This window comes from Protopterus annectens, chromosome 3.part1 (assembly GCF_019279795.1).
Source record: "Protopterus annectens isolate FY-2018-M chromosome 3.part1, PAN1.0, whole genome shotgun sequence".
NCBI lineage: Eukaryota > Metazoa > Chordata > Ceratodontiformes > Protopteridae > Protopterus > Protopterus annectens.
Window position 1 is genome coordinate 137631966 of NC_056732.1, and position 18687 is coordinate 137650652.

Genomic DNA, 18687 nt, shown 5'->3' on the forward strand with positions numbered 1-18687 from the left:
AGTGGCCTTACATCAATTTCAACTTTCCTGCTTACCAGAGAACTGTGGAACCAAGGAGCAGGTCTTCTTGCTGCTTGCTTTATTGCAATAGTGCCTGGCTATATATCCAGATCTGTAGCAGGATCATTTGACAATGAAGGCATTGCTATTTTTGCACTGCAGTTTACATACTATCTGTGGGTGAGTGGCTGTTTTAATTTTCTTTTTGTGAGCACTTTATGATTTTGCTATATATAGTGAAACGTTCATGTGATATATGACTAAACTGATTTTTGATGGAAGATTTTTTTTAATACCCGTATTGTAGCTGTAAAGGTTTTGTTCTATTTTAACTGTATTTAATAAAGTTTTCCTGTAGTGCTTTTACAGGTACAGAAAGGATCTAGTTGAAAGAGTATATCTGGACTTGTGTAGTTTGCAGAAGCTGAAAGTTATTGTCATATCTTTTTTTTTCTCCTGAATCTCATTATGATTCAGTGGCCTTTATACCCTTTCTAGAAGACATCCAAGATACTCCCTGGTTTGTTCTGATTTTATTTCAAGGGGTAGTCTGCTGCTTAGATATTTAGGGGTCTTGATCATAATATCCATCCTTTGGTAAGTTCCACACACTCACTGCATAAGAAACGTAGACCTTGTCACGTCTTTTATCAGCATGTTTTTCAGTAACTGGGAGAGGCGCACAATATGCATTGTCTCAAGTTCAGTTTAAGAACAACATGCTAAAAGGTAGAGGCTTCACATCTCACTTTGTAGTGGCTTTAGAAAGCATTTAATGCAGATATCAGTATTGGGATCCTTTGCATGGTGATGAATTTGAGTGTTAGTGCTCCATTGCCTTATTGTTTTACCGATTTAAGTGGCAGTCATAGTTGCATCCAGGTAAGTCCACCAGACACAGTAACCGACATTTGACAACCTACAAGTTCTCCTTGATTAACCAGCAAAGACACCAAACCACCACAGGGTCAAGGGCATCAGTTTTATTGAGCATTTTCTTTCACAGGAATGTGAACGTCAGAATAAAAACGTTCTCTACTAGGCCAGATTTATATAAAGGAAGTGGTGGTGTGGTGTAGCTGTCACTCATTAGGTTCAACGTATGTCATTTCCTGAAGACTGCTGCAGTGGAGATGTAATCACTCATCCCCGGTGCAACATCAGTATTCAAAAAAGTTTCAGTGCATTTCCTTGCGTAACTAGTCTGTCATTAATCATCATTTTGGTAGACTTTCCACATCTACTGGGCACTTTTTGGAGTTGTAATCTCTCCTTGAATTTTGAGTAATTGATCTTGTAATGTTCATTGGATGATGTCACAGAAGGTAGGAGAAACTTTCATCTAGCAACAACATTTGGGGTTTAGTCACGATATTTGAATATCGCCATACTTGTGATGAGATTTTCTGCTGACCAGTCTGTTGATTACAAGTTGGACCTTCTAGTCCAGTCATGAAGGTTGTGTAACCAAACTTAGTCCAGGAGCTTTTCACTCTATGTCAAATAAGAGCACACTGCCCTTTATTAGTGCTAACATCAGGAGGATGTCCTCCTTTTGTTTTGATTTCTTTGGGGGTAATTCATAGAGAACATTTTTCTGATGTAGGAAAGTATTACAAGGCATTCCTTCCATGGTAAATCCATCCAGCGACCCTCCTTTTTGGAGAGGTAATCAGGTTTGATGTCCCGTGTTGTAGCGCCTCCACTCCTTCATTCTTCCAGTAGAAGTTGTAGTGTTTTGGAAAGAAACCTGATAAAGTGTGGATTATTTCTTCCACCTTCCCAGAATTTGTTCTTGGGGATGGTATCCTTGATTTCTGGCACACTGGGGTTTATTTATCTAAGTGATTGTTGCTGAGATCTTCAAAGTCGCACACTGAGCCTAAAGGCAGTTAGTCACAGCATATAGCAAAATAAAATACAGTAAGAACATGTGTCTAACTGAAGTTGTAAAAATGCCTTCAAGAAGTAAAAATAGATGCATTTAATGAAAAGATTAGTATTGTTTTGGTTCTTGTTAAAGCTAGTGGTCTCTAGGAGCAGAATGTTGCGGTTGGTTTAGTCTAGCATAGGCCATAGAGAAGACTGTTTCTTCATGTATCACTATTGTACAGACAGGTCAAAGTTTTGGACATAGTGAGCATCCAGCCTAGGCCCGGGGGGTGGGGGGGGCTTCATCTTTTTCACTTGCCTTAGTTGTTCTTTATTGACTAGGATGTAGATATGCTGGCAATTACCTGATTAGGTAAACCATTTTTTAAAGGGAAAGCCCTTTTGTTGGCTTTCTCTCTGGGCTTCCATGCCATAAGCTATAACTTTTACTGTGCTGCTACTGGATGTAGCAACAAAATTTGTTATACACTGTCAGTGTTTAGATAACTGTTGCACTTGCCTTAAGCACATGTAAGTTTGACTCTGGCTTCAGGCTTGGGGGCGACTATCTCGGTGCAGGATGTGACCATGGTTTTGAAGGAGTCTGTTTTGATTCAGGGCTCCCATTTCTCTATGGGGGAGGGCCTGCTTTCCGGGCCATGGGAGAGGGCTTTGTCCACTAGGACTCACAGTTGATACCTTCATTGTTAGAGCAGCATCCCTGCCCTTCCCCCTGCCCAGAGCTACCTGCAGCCTCCACCTCTGGACTGGACACAAACCTCAGGTTTCAGCCATGACAGTCATGTCTTCAGACACCTCCAGGCCCATCCCACCAAGGAGATACCCCTGAAGAGAAAAGTGCAAGAGGAAGCACATGGACTTCTCTGAAGAGTCTCGCACAGACAATACTGGCTTCGAGGAAGGGGAAGGATCCTCAGGGTCACTCCTGGCAGATTTCTCGTATGGTGACATTCTAGTGATCCTTAAGAGGGATTGCTGGAATTCCTAACAGCCTTTCTCAGAGGAGTCTGTATACCTGGAGGCTCTCTGTGGCCGACCATCTACTTCTTGGATCTCTCCGTCCACCGATTATATAATTAAGTTGATTGCGCAGTGGGCTTGGAAAATTCCGAATTCCATCGAACCAATCCCCAAGAGACCAGACCGTATTTTGTTAGCTCCTGTGGATCAGCAACATTGGGCTAAAGGTGTACGATAGTTGGCATGGTGATTGTGGCAGCCCCTAAAAAGGAACTTGCTGATGAAAGTCCTACTATCCATCCTCCTAATAGTTTAGGGGGATGGATGGATTTGGGAAGCGCTTATATGCTTCATCCACCTTCGCGCTTAGGTCCTCGAACTTCATGGCACATTTCACCAAGCTTCATCGAGATTTGATGAAGGATTCATCAGACACTCTAACAGAAATATAGCTGAGGAGATTCAGGCTAAAGTAGCTTTCCCAGCTGGCAGCCCTTGATTCAATATATACTTCATCCGTGAGGCTCATTGCACAAGCAGCTGAAGGGATGACTAGGGCAGCGGGTTCTGGCGTAGCCGTGAGGAGACATGCCTGGATGCACTTGCACTTATGTGAATTTGTGGTTCTATTTGTCGTCTTCCGTCAGCGCTCCCTTTGACAGAACCTCCCTTTTTTGGCCCCAAATTAGAGACCCTTGCCAGATGTGAGAAGGATAGAAAGACCCTCTCTGCTGTGGAAGCACTTTTTTTCCACTCCTCAGTGGCCCTACTCCAATTAGCAGAGGAGTGGAAAACTATGGTTCAAAAAGTCCCGAGGGCCTTTCTTGGACTCTTGTGGTAACGACTCCTCCTGGGGCAGAGGGGGGAGTTAACAGTGGAAGATGCCATGGTAGAAGCAGAGGTGGCCCACAGAATCGGGGTTTCTGGGATTCATTCCCTGGTAACTCCTATTAGTGCTCCTGAATGGAGGCCCAATTGCTGTCCTCTGGAGGCAGTCGGGGGATGACTTTTCCTGCACCGACCTGCCTGGCTAAACTTAACTGACAATTGGTTGCAGAGGTTACAGTATTCCCTTTTCATAACAACCCAAACAACCAAAGGGTATCCCAGATGTTCCACCCAGTCACAGGGATGCAGCAGTTTTAGAAATTCAGAAACTTCTAGACAAGTCATCCTAGCAGTCACACCAGACCAGATAGGATCCGTAGTTAGACCAGTTTTGATCTCAGTGTCTTGAACAAGTCAGTTCAACTAACGAAATTCCTGATCACTGTTCAGTCTATACTTCCATTCTTAGAGAAAGATGATTGGATATGCTCCGTAGATCTTCAGGACGTATATTGTCACATAAAAATAGACAAATGCTCCAGAAGATTTTTGTGCTTCTGTCTAGTTATTATCGGTTCACAGCACTGCCCTTTGGTCTCACCACAGCCCACAAGGTATGTTCTCCAAATGCATGGAAGTGGTAGCACCCCACTTCAGGCTGCAAGGATTGTGTGCGTTTCCATACCTAGATGACTGGCTCATTACCTCAATCACCAGGCATCTTCTGCTGTGGTCAAGGAACTACGTTCTTCAAGCTTGCTTCTCACTGGAGATCACTGTCGACTATAAAAAAAATCCCATCTAGAGCCAACATAGCATTTAGAGTTCATAGGAGCGGTGTTGGACACAAGCATCTGTATCGCGTCTCTACCTCAAGAAAGACTTCAAAGAATAAAAAAGTCAGACAGATTATTCACAACAGAACAGTGACTGCAAGAGTTACAGACTCTAGGATCTATGGTGGCCACCATCACTTTAGTTCCCTTTGCAAAGTTTCACATGCAAATTCTACAATGGCAGTTGGCTTCGCAGTGGTCATTTACTGAATCATCCAGGTACTGATCACAGATTTTATGCAAAAAGGACACAAGTTGGTGGCTCTATCCCAACGAGATTCTAACGGGCTGTCCATTTGTTCCTCCTCACCACCACGCCATAGTAACCACGGATGCATCCTGGATTGGGTGGCGGGGGGTATTATGTGGGAAAGGCGGTCCAAGACACTTGGACCCGGTTAGAGGCCAGTTTGCACATCCGTGTTCTGGAGATGAGGGCAGTGCTCCTGGAGTTGCAAGCATTCCAAGAAACCCTCCCCTCGGGAATGATTGTGATCCAAACAGACAGACATGTCAGTGGTTTGTTACATCAATATACGATGGGGAGCCATATCTTTTCCTCTTTGTTGAATCACTCAGGGTATGGCAATTTCATCTGACTACTTTTTAATTGGAACGCGTATTCTGTGGAGCTGCAACATGATGGACATATTTAGCAGGGGCATCCTGATGCCTAATGAGTGGTCTCTTAACCCTTTTTTGGTGGAAGGAGTATTCCGTCAATGGGGCCAGCCCTGTTGCTGTCTCTCTGCATTCCCCCTGAACAAGTGCAGCTGCTACTCTGCCCTGATTCCTCCCCCCCTCCCCTCTGGGGAGTCACTGAGAGATACTCTCCATCATGATTGGCCACCCAGGTCTACTGTATGCCTTCCCCCAATTCCTCTCATTTCCCAGATTCTGAAGAAAGCCAACCGGTCAGAGAACAGGATAATTCTCATTATTCCGTTCTGGCTTCGGATATGTTTTCCCTTTCTGTGGCCTCACTTAATTCAGAAACCTTGCACGCTAGACCCAGCTCCAGACCTTTTGTCCCATCCAGTGGGACTCATCGATCTGAATCTTCACAGTCTCAAGCTCACTGTGTGGCTTCTGCAGTTCCAGTGATTGCCAGGCATACTTGCCTGATGGCCCCAGTTCAATGAATTGTTGTAGCCTCCCACAAACCTTCGACTAGACTAATTATACAGCAGCAAATGGCAAAAATTTTCAAATGGTCTTAGACAGTAATCTCTACCTATATTCTACACCAGTTCATAAGATCTTGGAATTTTTTTGCATTGTTTTTCAATACAGGGATGTCGTCCTCTACTATATATGTTCATGTAGCTGCAGTTTCAAATTTTCATAATGGCCTAAATGACACGGCTCTAATATCACACAAACTTTGTAAAGCCTTTCTGAAAGGAACCTTATTGCTGAGACATCCATACAAGGATTCTCCTATATCTTGAGACTTTATTGTGGTGCTACAGTCTTTAATTCCACATTTGAACCATCCGCAAATTGCGTTTTGAAGTATTTATCCTGGAAAACCTCTTTTTTGGTTGCTATTACTTCTGCTAGGAGAATATCCGAGTTATAGGCCTTTATCTTGCAAGCCTCCTTACCCAATCTTTCATAATGGCAGGGTGTCTTTGCAAACAGATCCTTCCTTTTTACCAAAAGTAGTATCTTGCACTAATATCAACCAGATTATACACTTTCCCCTATTTTTTCCCAGATTTTCAAACCAAGGCAGATATTGCCTGAATTTGCTAGATATTCAGACAATTATTTTTTTGCTTTCACAGAACAAAGGAATTCAGAAAATCTGATCAGCTGTTTGTTTCACACTCTTCTGCTACTTGAGGCAAATCATTTTCTAAGGTTACTCTGGCTAGATGGCTCAAGGACTGCATAACCGTTTATAACCAAAAAAAAAAAAAAAGTGCAACAGCTGCGACCTGTAAAGGCACATTCTACAAGGGAAATAGCCGCTTCTGCAGTTTTCCATGTCAGAGCTTCTGTAGATATGTGCAGTGGCTACTTGGGCATCCCTGCATACCTTTATTATTCATTAATATCTGGATTTGGTGTCTAGGGGATGAGCATCTTTTGGTTCAATGGTGCTCAGGAATATTCTTCCATGAGACATCCCAAGATTTCTGTAACTAGGGACTCTGTCCCACAGCCAAAAGGATTGTCTAGATTGAGCACATCAGATAAAGGCATTGTCTTACCATAACATTCTATCTGTGTTGTCAATAGTCAGTTATCCTTGACATCTCCACCCTCCTTCCCCCTACCTTTTGGGCTTCTTGGTGGAACGGCACTATCCTAACAGACTGGATTACTCCTTTATGAATACAGATATGGTCTCTGATCTGTTGATGTTAAGTTGTCTCTCGCCTTCATTCTTGCTGTTTGGGATCGGAGCCGATTCTCTGCTCCGACTCGGCCAACTTCAGTAGCTCGAGAGCTGTTTACTGGCTCAAGGCTCCCCCTTATCCCATGATGCCTAGCGACATCCACCCAGATTTCGTTTGCCGCTTCAGATGCGAGGTGTCGTTTTCTGGCTCAGGCTTGTATATTTCAATTTTTTGTGTAAAATTTTCTCTTAGACCCTTTAAACTATTGGATATCCTACTGTTTTTAGTTTTATTCTGTACACGTTGTTGAAGTACTTCGTTCTTCTTAGTTTCCCTTTTATTTAGAACTCGTTTTAAGTTAGAGAGTTCTCCCCCGCTCCCCCTCTCCCTAGGATAGCCGTTTAACTTGGAGGCTTTCCTTTCCTGTTTTGCTATCGTTTAAAAAAAAAAAAAAAAAAAAGATTGTATATTTATAGGTGTATCTTGTTTAGAATAGTACTTATTTGTCTGTCTGTTTACCTTGTGGTACTTAGCTTTGTTTTTTGTCATTGGGTCATGTCTAAGGAAACTAAAGTATCTGGCTTTAAAAAGTGTGACTCATGCTGTCAGAAAATGTCTCTGACAGATGGGCACACTAGCTGTGTTTATTGTTTGGGTGCTGTTCACCTGCAGAACTCTTGTTTTATTTGCCATACCTTTAGTCCAAGAGTCCTGCAGAAGCGCAAGAACAAATTGATCCTTAGTGGTCTGTTAAAGCCTCAGGATTCACCGGCAAAGAGTTCCCAGCCAGTGAAATCCCCAAAATCCACTAAACCGTCGGCTCCACCTTCGGAGCCGAATCCTGTACAGGATTTGCCGAGTATGTCTGTTCCGGCTGGCACCGACAAGACAAACCCACCTCTGCAACTCTTTGCCATTAGAGCACTAAATTGTCAGTTTCACATGCTGAAATACCAGCAACATGCCATGGAATTCCCCAAACAAAAAATATCTACCTTTCCTGCTTGTGCAAAAAATTACAAGAGCTTATTCATTCTGCAAGCCAAGTTACTAAGCACACCTTGCAATGTAGCTTTGATGCCTAGAAGCATCTTACAGGGCAGCAGTCACTGGTTCTGTACTTGGAAGTCATGCTTGGCTTGAGGAACGAATCTTGCCATACCATGTCAAATCAAAACTATTGGACGCACCATTGAACAAAAGACAATTTGTTTGGCACCAAGGCAGAAGAGGTCTTGAAAAAGATGGAAGAAAAAACTAAATTTTTGCAGACAGACTTCTTACAGGTCCAGTCTCCGAGGTTCAGTAGGCATTGCTCCTCCAAGCACTGGTCTTTTCCAGCTCCCTCCAGGCCAGCTCAGCCAAGACCTAGGGCAAGCAGACACCCCACCCTCCGACAGCAGTCACAGGGAATGCAGAGATCTTGGCAATGGAGTTCCTTCACTTCAAAAACAGGGAGTGCTAAGCCACCCCCTTGTGGAAAGAACTCGCAATGACTTTACACCTCCACCTTTTACCTCTGCCCACCTACTTGTGCCCCTAGGAGGAAAACTCTCATGCCATTTAAACAACTGGGCCTCTATTACCAACGACCAATGTGTCCTCATCATAGTGTCCCATGGATACATATTGTTTCCACAGTCTGCCAACACCAAAAGTGTTCCCAGATCTTCCTCCAAACCAGTGGACAGAGGCCAAAAAACAAGTCCATTCACTGCTCTCCATGGAGGGCACTATAGCCTGTTCCTGCAGATCAGATAGGCCAAGGATTCTATTCCAGGCTTTTCCTGGTACCCAGAAAAGAGGGCACCTGGCACCCAGTCCTCTGTCTATCAATTCTAAACGCCTTCCTGGTGATAGCAAAATTCAAAATGCTCACCCTCCAGCCGCTTCTTCCTATGCTTTCCAAGGATGCTTGGTTAGCCACCCTAGACCTAAGGGGCCTACGTACACATCCCAATCAGGGAATCTTGCAGGAAATATCTACGTTTCAGGGCAGGATCTATGCATTTTCAGTTCTTGGAGCTTCCCTTTGGCTTATCCACTGCTGCCAGAGTTTTCACAAAATGTCTGGCTCCAGCCATTGCTTTTTGCAGACAAATATTAAAATTTATCCCGACTTAGATGACTACCTGATTCAGGCAGAGAGGAAAAGCTGTTACAGCACCTGACCTTTTTAAAGGAACTACTGATCTCCCTGGGGTATACCATAAACGAAAGGAAGTGAAAGCTAGTCCCCACTCAAAAAATTGTATTCCTGGGAGCAAGCCTGGACACAGCATCCCAGATGGCATTCCTTAGGCCTGAAGAAAAGCCTACCTGACAGGCTACTTCTCTCCACTAGCCACCAGAACCCAGTTATCCGCAAGGAAAATCCTGCAAGCTCTAGGGTTCATGGCCTACTGCATTCTACTCATTCCATGTACCAGACTGCGTATGAGGAAACTACAATGGTACCTAAAAAGCCTTTGGTGCCAACACTCGAGACCTGGAAACTATCATACCTATGATACCCTGTCTAAGGAAATATTTTCTTTGGTGGGCAGCAGCATGCAACCACAACAAGGGTCTTCCCTTCTCACAACCCCACTTTGCCCAGTCCCTCACCACAGATGCATCAGATTATGCCTGTGGTGCACACCTGGACGGCAGGTGCATTTATGGCCATTGGAGCCCAAATCCAATGCATCTGCACATCAACCAAAAAGAGATGCTAGCTGTTCACGCTGTGACAACTTTCAGACCCCTACTCTCCCCGGGGCCTCTAGTGATCAAAACAGACAACACTACAGTGATGTGGTATATCAACAGGCAGGGAGGAACTCACTCTTATCCTGTCTGCAGGCTCGCCATGACCCTTTGGCACACTGCTTCAGCCATGCAAATTCACCTGCTAGCACAATTCCTGCCAGGCTGCCTAAACTCCCTGGCAGAGAACTTAAGTAGAAACACGCTAGACAACAGAACCTTCAACCTTGTAACCCAGAAATGGGGCACCCCGAAGGAGGGCCTCTTTACCTCCCACGACAATCACCAGCTCAGCAAATTCTGTTCCACGGAACCTCACAGCACAGCCTGGAAGGTGGATGCTCTATCCTTTCGAAGGGTAAACCTTTCGATCAGTGCATTTCCCCCTCTACCACTAATTTCAAGGCTACTGCTCAAAATAAGGGAGGAAAAACCAAGGGCAATCTTGATTGTCCCAGACTGGCCATGCCAGCACTGGTACCCACTCCTGCGCAGCCTGTCACCCCTGCCACCTAACGAACTAAGTAAAAGAAAACACCACTGAATAATGCAACAAATGGAGAAACACCACACTGGAGGCAAAAATAATGTAGTAAGCGCTTTCATTTACTAAAATAGTTAACTTCAGACAATTTTACAAAGGAAATCAATGTCCTTAAATGCAATAAAAATCATGACATCATTTCCTTCACAAACCAGCCTCAATTTAAAGTTCCAAGTCATTTTCACTTAAAAAAAATTATTATAACCTAAAACAAACGTATCCTAATCAAGATAGACATTACACCATAATTACATAATTTTATAATTTATATTCCAATTATAAAAAATATATATATAGGTGTAAATATATTCTTTAAATCTAAGTAAGGCTTTTAATTTCAGAACACTGTTAATAGAAATTACATCATTTAGTCCTGGCGGAACCAAGGCATTTAATTTCAGCTCCCAAATAAGTTCTTTTTCTTCAAGTTTCAATCCCTTTGGACCTCCCCTACTGTTTTCAGGAATTTTTTCAATAACCAAAAAACTAAATTCATGCTTAGGAAACAACAGAATATGCCTAGCCAATGCATTGTTTACATTTCCTTTATTAATGGCATAACAATGCTCATATATTCTATTCCTGAGGTGGGTCTATCAGTTTTGCCCACGTAAAAAGCAGAACATTTTAAACATGAGCCTAGATAAACCACCCCCCTTGTATTACAATTAAACTTAAGAGGAAATATTTTACCATTAACTGTAAAAGAAGTTGTCACATTTAATGTATTTGCACCAACGGCAGGGAAGGGTGATAAATCTTCCGCTGCAGCTGTTGTTGAATAAGTCACCAAATTTACGAACTTTCTTTAATTCACATGGGAATATCAAGTTGACCGCATTTCTTTTCTGGATGTGGAATTGGTTAAATGTCCTGCATTTAATGGGTTTACTTCTAAAATATTTAGGAAACCCACATATTTGAACGCATTTCTTACACTTCTCCAGTTGCCACCCTTTCCACCAAAAGAGAGGGGTTGTTAAGGGGCAACTTGTCAGGGCTGCTAGGATGGTAACTTTGGAGAGTGAATTTTTTGATGAATGCAGGTTATTGAAAGACATGTTTAAGTGTAGGTACCCCAATAGACCGGTGGAGGACCTTATTGATGAGGTTTCCAGTAAAAGGTCTTGTGGGTTATTTAAACCAATTTTGAACATTTAAGGAATGCAATCTCACTACTAGTCTGGAACATCATGGTTCAAATAATTTGGAGGTTATTTTTGATGTTTCATTTTTGAATTATTCGATGGGGGAAGTGGGTGTTGCACAACAAGTTGGTCCTTCTGATGGGGATTTAGGTAGGTTGAGTTTTATAACCACCTTTTCCACTGATGCTCCCCTTTTGAAGTCTATTATATTCAAAAATTGGTACTTTTTGCTTGACTATCATCGGATCAGTAAACATGTGGGGGACTGTCCTTGTGTAGTTTTTAGGAAGGGTAAAAACCTTAAAGTTCTTTTGGACTGCAACAATTTGAAATGTCATCCCCCACATTGTGGGATGTTTAAATGGTGAGGCCTGCCGTTGGTGCAAATACATTAATGTGACAACTTCTTTTACAGTTAATGGTAAAAGATTTTATCTTGATGATAAGTTTAATTGTAATACAAGGGGGGTGGTTTATCTAGGCTCATGTTTAAAATGTTCTGCTTTTTACGTGGGCAAAACTGATAGACCCCCTCAGGAACAGAATATATGAGCATTGTTATGCCATTAATAAAGGAAATGTAAACAATGCACTGGCTAGGCATATTTTTTTTGTTCATCGTGTTACACTGCTGCAGTCATTATACTTGGGTTATCCTGCCATCAGGCGGTCCTGCAGTCGGCCAGAGTTCCAATGTCTTGGTCCGGCGTCAGTTGCTGTCGCCTCCTCCCTGACGTCAGTGCGACAGGGGTATACAAGATGCAGCCGACACCATTTTCTATAGTCTTTCTTGCTGCGCGGTGCCCGAAGAAGAAGCAGTTTGCAAGTGCCGGTCGGCCGACTCCTGAGATTTTCATTCCGAATCCAGAAACGAAGTCTTCTAAAAAAGCTAAGTACCCCGTTGGGGAAACTTTTTCTTGCCTCAGACCGATGTCAGTAAAAGTTATAACTGTATTTATTGTGGGAAGCAAATACCTCATAAGGATTTCCACTCCTATTGTATTCCATGCCTAGGCCCTGACCACAACGTCACTGGTTGTCGGTTTTGTGCTAGGTTTAACAAGCGCACTATTAAACGTCTGTTTGATTTTGCCCGACATTATTTTGGTAGAAAATTCAATTAACACCATGCCATCAGAAATTCCGATGACCGCAATGCATAAAGGACAAGGACAGGCATCCGAGGCCCAAAACTGACGACGGGGCCTCTTCTAGGCCGGTCGCCGGTTTTCAGCGAGGCGCCTACGCAGCCCTTGACTACCGCAACCACAGAACGCATCCGACTCCCACGTGGAGCTGGCTTGGCCTTCAGACGCACTAGGCCTTCAGCTTACCGATCCTAAACCTACAGAGGGAATTGAAGTAGCTGAGCAATCCACAGTTAGAGGGTGTTTTCAGACCTACCCAGTTAACCATTAAACCCTCTGTTAAGTCTAAGCCCCCCTTAAAAGCAAAGAAACAGACACAACCTTCTCCAGGATAGACTTCCATGCCTAAGAAACAAATGCTAAAAATGGCCGAGGACCTAATCACCCTGATCAGGGGGTCCCATCCCCCTCCTGGTAAAAGGCCCAGACAGGATGCAGACTAAGAATCTTCTCACCAGGTGTCCATTTCCTCTGACTCTTCCTCGGACCTAGGATATTCTTTACCCCCTTATGAGGATTCTGATGCTGAGGAATCAATTCCGTCAGCCTCTTCTCCTGAGGATTACTCCTTTGGGGAGACCTTGCATACCATGAGGGAGCATTTCCATTGGGAAGGTCAGGATTACTCAGAATCCAAGAAAAGGCTCAGAAACTTCCTTTTATTGCCTCAACCCAGACCCCTTGCTATCCCGCCAGTTCTAGACATTGTGGATGATGTGTACACTGAATCCAGTTTGAACCCTGACTCCTTACTCCCAGCCCCAGTTAAACTTGATAGATATTAGAGTCCCTGACGCTCACAAATTTCTGTACAATAGCCCTGTTGCTGACCCTGAAACTATTTCTCAGCTACCCAAAGGGATTAAGGCCTCATCAGCAAAAAACCTAGTTCCCTCTGACCGAGATTCCAGAGCTTTAGACAGATGGGGAAAGAAGGTATATACGTCTGCAACTTTGGCAATGAGAGCCTTGAATTGCCAGTTTCACATGCTAAAATATCAGCAATTTTTGATGTCTCAGTTGAAACAAAAGATACTTCCAGATTCAGATCCTCCTAACTTAAAAGAAATGCAGGATTTATTGCATGCTGCTGAACAAGTGGGAACACATACTTTGCAATGTGGATTTGACTTCTTAGAGGCCTCCTGTAGAGCAGCAGTTACAGGCTCCGTCATTAGAAGACATGCTTGGTTAAAAGAACATACGTTACCAGATCATGTTAAGGTAAAATTATTGGATGCACCTTTGCAGCGGAATGTGCTGTTTGGAGTTAAGGCAGAGGAGGTATTAAAGAAGATGGAAGATGAGGCAAAATCTGTGCAAACTGTGAAAGATTTCTTACAGGTTCAGCCTCCTTGTTTTAGCAGAAATTGGCCAACAAAGAATTGGTCCTTTCCAGTCACAGACAGACCTCAAAGGGGCAGATACAGACTTCCAAGAGGTAGAGGTCAGACACAAGGGCCTTACAGGCCTCGACAGTGGGGCACACCAGGCCAGAAAGAAGACAGGCCTCAACCTTATAAAAAACAGACTCAATGACTTTCCACTACAGCTGCCAAACAGTTCTCTCTTGGCAGCCCCCTTAGGAGGAAAACTGGTACTTTTCTATCACAACTGGCATTGCATCACCAAAGACAAATGGGTTCTCAACATTGTATCTCAAGGTTACAGGTTCCATTTTCACACACTGCCAAGGCTAAAAGGAATGCCAAATCTGCCACCAAATCAATGGGCAAAGGCTCAAAGACAAATTACAGCACTCATGGACATGAGAGCTGTTCAAAAGGTACCACCACAGGAACAAGGACAAGGATTTTACTCAAGACTCTTTCTGGTTCCCAGAAAGGACAAAGCCTGATTCTGGACCTTTCTACACTAAACACTTACTTGGATGTACCGAAATTCAAGATGTTGACACTACAGCAGCTTCTTCCCATGCTGGGCAAGAAAGCTTGGCTCGTGACATTGGACCTCAAAGAGGCATACCTGCATGTCCCTATCAGACAAAACTGCAGAAGATACCTCTGATTTCTAGCTGGTTCAATGCGCTATCAATTCTCTGCACTGCCCTTTGGCTTATCTACTGTGCCCATGGTCTTCACAAAGTGCCTGGCACCAGTAATTGCATTTTGCAGGCAAAAAGGAATTCATATTTATCCATACCTGGATGACTGCCTGATTCGAGCAAGGACTTTCTACTAAAGCATCTGGCGTACGTAAAAAAGTTAAGTTGCCTGGGGTACACACTAAATGAAAAGAAATCAAAACTAGTGCCCTCACAACAGATAATATTCCTGGGTGCCAGCTTGAACACAATGGCCCAGATGGCTTATCTCACGTCAGACAAGCAAGGACAACTGGCTCAATATTTTCAATTAATGGCAACAAAGACCCAACTCCCTGCAAGAAAAATTCTGCAGGCCTTTGGCTACATGGCATCTTGCATACTACTAATTCCATATGCCAGACTGCATATGAGGAAACTACAGTGGTACCCAAAGAGCATATGGTCTCAACACTGTCAAAGTTTGGAAACAGTTATACCACTAATTCCTTCCCTACAACAGGAGTTTCGATGGTGGGCACAAGCTTGTCACCTCAACAAGGGACAGCCTATCACTCAACCCACAGCCAGGCAAACACTGACAACAGATGCATCGGATTACACCTGGGGAGCACACATGGCAGGAAAATGTATCCAGGGTGAGTGGCCCACAGAGCAAAGACATCTCCACATCAATCAAAAAGAGATGCTAGCTGTACAAAATGCTATTATATCTTTCAAGGACCTACTGCATCCAGGACAATTACTACTAAAGACAGACAACACCACAGTTATGTGGTACATAAACAAGGGGGCACACACTCCTACACCCTCTGCAGACAAGCCATGACCTTGTGGCACACCGCTCTAAACTACCAAGTTCATCTGCAAGCACAATTCCTGCCAGGAGAGAAAAACACACTGGCAAATGACCTAAGCAGAAACATTATGGACCCACACGAATGGAAACTGAATCCACAGATATTCAGAATGATAACACAAAAATGGGGGAGCCCGGACATAGATCGGTTTGCTTCCCCAAAGAACTGCCAATTACAGAAATTCTGCACAAGGAGCTACCATCTACAAGCATGGAAAGTGGATGCCCTCTCATTCAGCTGGAAAAAACAAGTATACGCTTTCCCTCCTTTACCTCTCCTCCCAAAGTTACTCATAAAAGCCAGGCAGGAAGAGCCAAAAATTATACTGATTGCACCAGACTGGCCACGCCAGCACTGGTACCCAATCTTAAAGAACTTAGCACAAGAACCACCCTGGATTTTGCCTCAAATCCCAGAGTTGCTGACACAGCACAACAATCATATATTTCACAGCCAGCTAAAGACCTTAAACTTAGCTGCATGGAAAATTCCGTAGTCAAGCAAGCAATGCCTCTCTCCAAAGCTGTTATGGATGTCATTCTGGAGGCCAGAAGGCCTAGCACCAGGAAAGCATACTCTGGTAAATGGAAGAGATTCTGTGCCTGGAACCAAGCGCACAGCCTTGACCCTCTTGTCCCAAACATTCCTCAGATACTGCAATACTTAACTGAGATGCTGGACAAGGACCTCTCTTTTTCATCCATCAAGATCCACGTCTCCGCTATCTCTGCTCATTACAACACGGATCCACCAATTTTTTTTAATCCTTTGCTCAAACAATACCTCGGAGGGGCTAAAAACATAAGACCGCCCCCGTAGAGCACCTACACCAACTTGGGACTTCAACTTTGTTTTGGAAAAATTAACTCTACCTCCTTTTGAGCCAGCTAACACAGCAGAAATAAAATACATCTCTTGGAAAACTGCTCTGCTACTGACAATTACATCAGCACGAAGAGTTTCAGAATTACAGGCACTAATGGCAGTGGAATCTTTCCTCATCTTCCACCAGGACAGGGTGTCTTTAAGAACTAACCCTACGTTTATGCCAAAGGTGGTGTGGCTCTGAACCAAACTATTCACTTGCCAACTTTTTATCCAAAACCACAGAACAAAGGGGAGAAATTGCTACATTCTTTGGACATTCACAGACAGATGTCCTTCAAGGATGCATCTGCAGTCATAACAAATGGGTTGTCCTGTCGTCAGGCAGCCCTTCGGTCGGCCGGATTCCAAAGTCTGGGTCTGGCCTCGGCTGGTGTCGCACTTCATCCGACGTCATCTCTGCTGGTCTTCGGGTATAAAGGCATCAGCCGACGCCATTTTCCCCAGTCTTTCTTGCCACGTGGCGCCCGAAGCAGAAGCTGTTCGCAAGTGCCGGTCGGTCAGATCCAGAGATTACTACTACCGAATACTACTTCGAAGACTTCTAAAAGCTGTACCCGTTGGGGACTCTTTCTTGCCTCAGCCAATGTCAGAAAAAGTAAATAACTGTTTAACTTGTGGGAAACAAATACCTCATAAAGATTTCCACTCTTACTGCTTACCTTGTTTAGGCCCAGACCACGACGTAGCAGCCTGTTTAGCCTGTGCTTCCTTCAACCGACGAATACTTAGACGTCGGTCGGAGTTTGCTGAACAGTTTTTCGGCTCAGATTTTGCGTACATTATGCCGTCGGATCCTCCGACTACTCAAATTGTTAAAAAGCAAAGAAAAAGACCGACACCGCGGTCCGGTTTCGGCGAAACCACGGTTAAGCAAACGCGTGTGTCTGTTTCGGCGAAACCGAGCAAACGGGTCAATCTTCAGCCGAATCCATGACTACTACCGAGGCTCCTGCTACCCTAGTTGAATCGGCCTCTGAAGTTTTGCCTACTAATGTGGTTCCTAGTGAATTATCAGACACCATCCCTTTGGATGTCTCTACCCAGCACGTGGTGCTGCTAGGCCTCCTGCAGCCATGTCTATTAAGGCCTTTGCCAGGGCTAAAGCAGCCAAAACTGCTAAATCAGTGCCTGTTAAGCCCCCCTCACACAGGCCCAATTCCAGTGCCTGTTAAGCCCCCCTCACACAGGCCCAGTTCCAGTTCACAAATGCTTACTCTGGCAGAGAATCTCATCCCTTTAATTAGGGGATCCCAATCTCACCCAGACAGGGCCTCTCAGCCTCCAGAAAAGAGACCTAGAGCAGAGCCCCCAGAGCCAGTGTCCTCTGATGATTCTTCGGATGACTCGGACATTACAGACCATCCAGAGGCTCCTTTTTCTACTTATGAAGATTCCGATGCTGAAGAATCTATTCCATCTGCCTCTCCACCAGAGGAATTTTCCTTTGGGGAAACCTTACATGCCATGAGAGAACAATTCCAATGGCAGGGACAAGATTTCTCAGATTCAAGAAAAAGGCTTAGGACCTTTCTACACTTAACACAACATAGGCCCTTAGCTATACCTCCAGTTCTGCCTGTTGTGGATGATGCATTTAATGATGTTTGCACTGCTCCTGATACTTTACCTCCAGCCCCTGCCAAACCAGACAGGTTTTACAGGGTACCAGACACTCATCACCACCTATACAAGGCCCCACTTGCAGATCCTGAGACTATCTCCCAGGGGCCTAAGGCAATAGCTTCGACCTCAGCAAAAAACCCTCTCCCTTCTGAAAGGGAATCCAGGTCCTTAGAGAGATGGGGGGAAAAGTTTACACCTCTGCTACTCTCTCAGCTAGAGCTTTGAACTGTCAGTTTCATATGATCCAATACCAAGAGTTTATGCTTGATCAGTTAACTAAGAAACTGTCCTCTGATGACTCCTTAGATAAGAAATATGTTTTAGAAATGGTGAATAACATTCAGCAGGTTAGTAACCATTCTTTAAAATGTGGCTATGATGCACTGGAGGCTTCATTTAGATCAGCCATGACTGGCACAGTTATAAGAAGGCATGCATGGTTGAAAGAACAGGTCTTGCCGGATCATGTTAAAGCAAAGCTGTTGGATGCTCCTATGGATAAGGCCAGTCTGTTTGGTACTCCTGCTCAGCAAGTAATGAAGAAAATGGAAGAGAAGGCAAAATCTGTACAAACAGTTAAGGATTTCTTACAGGTTCAGCCCCCAAGGTTTAGCAGGAACTGGCCTTCCAAAAATTGGTCCTTTCCAGACTCCTCAAAATCTCAGAGAGGCAGGAATAGACATTCCAGAGGCAGAAATCAATCCAGAGGAGGTGCCTACAGAGGACGCCAGTGGCAAGGCAATAACCAGCGAGGCACAGACACAACCACTGCCACTGCAACAGGACAATCACAGTGAC

General features: G+C 44.1%; 1 protein-coding gene across 1 annotated transcript in view; it reads left to right on the top strand.

Moving 5' to 3' along the window:
* STT3B (STT3 oligosaccharyltransferase complex catalytic subunit B) overlaps positions 1-18687 on the top strand; it is a gene marked incomplete in the record, with an annotated part of 781351 nt that overhangs the window by 169095 nt on the left and 593569 nt on the right. The window contains 1 exon segment of the mRNA XM_044066668.1: positions 1-180. Coding sequence (XP_043922603.1) covers positions 1-180 — 180 coding nt within the window.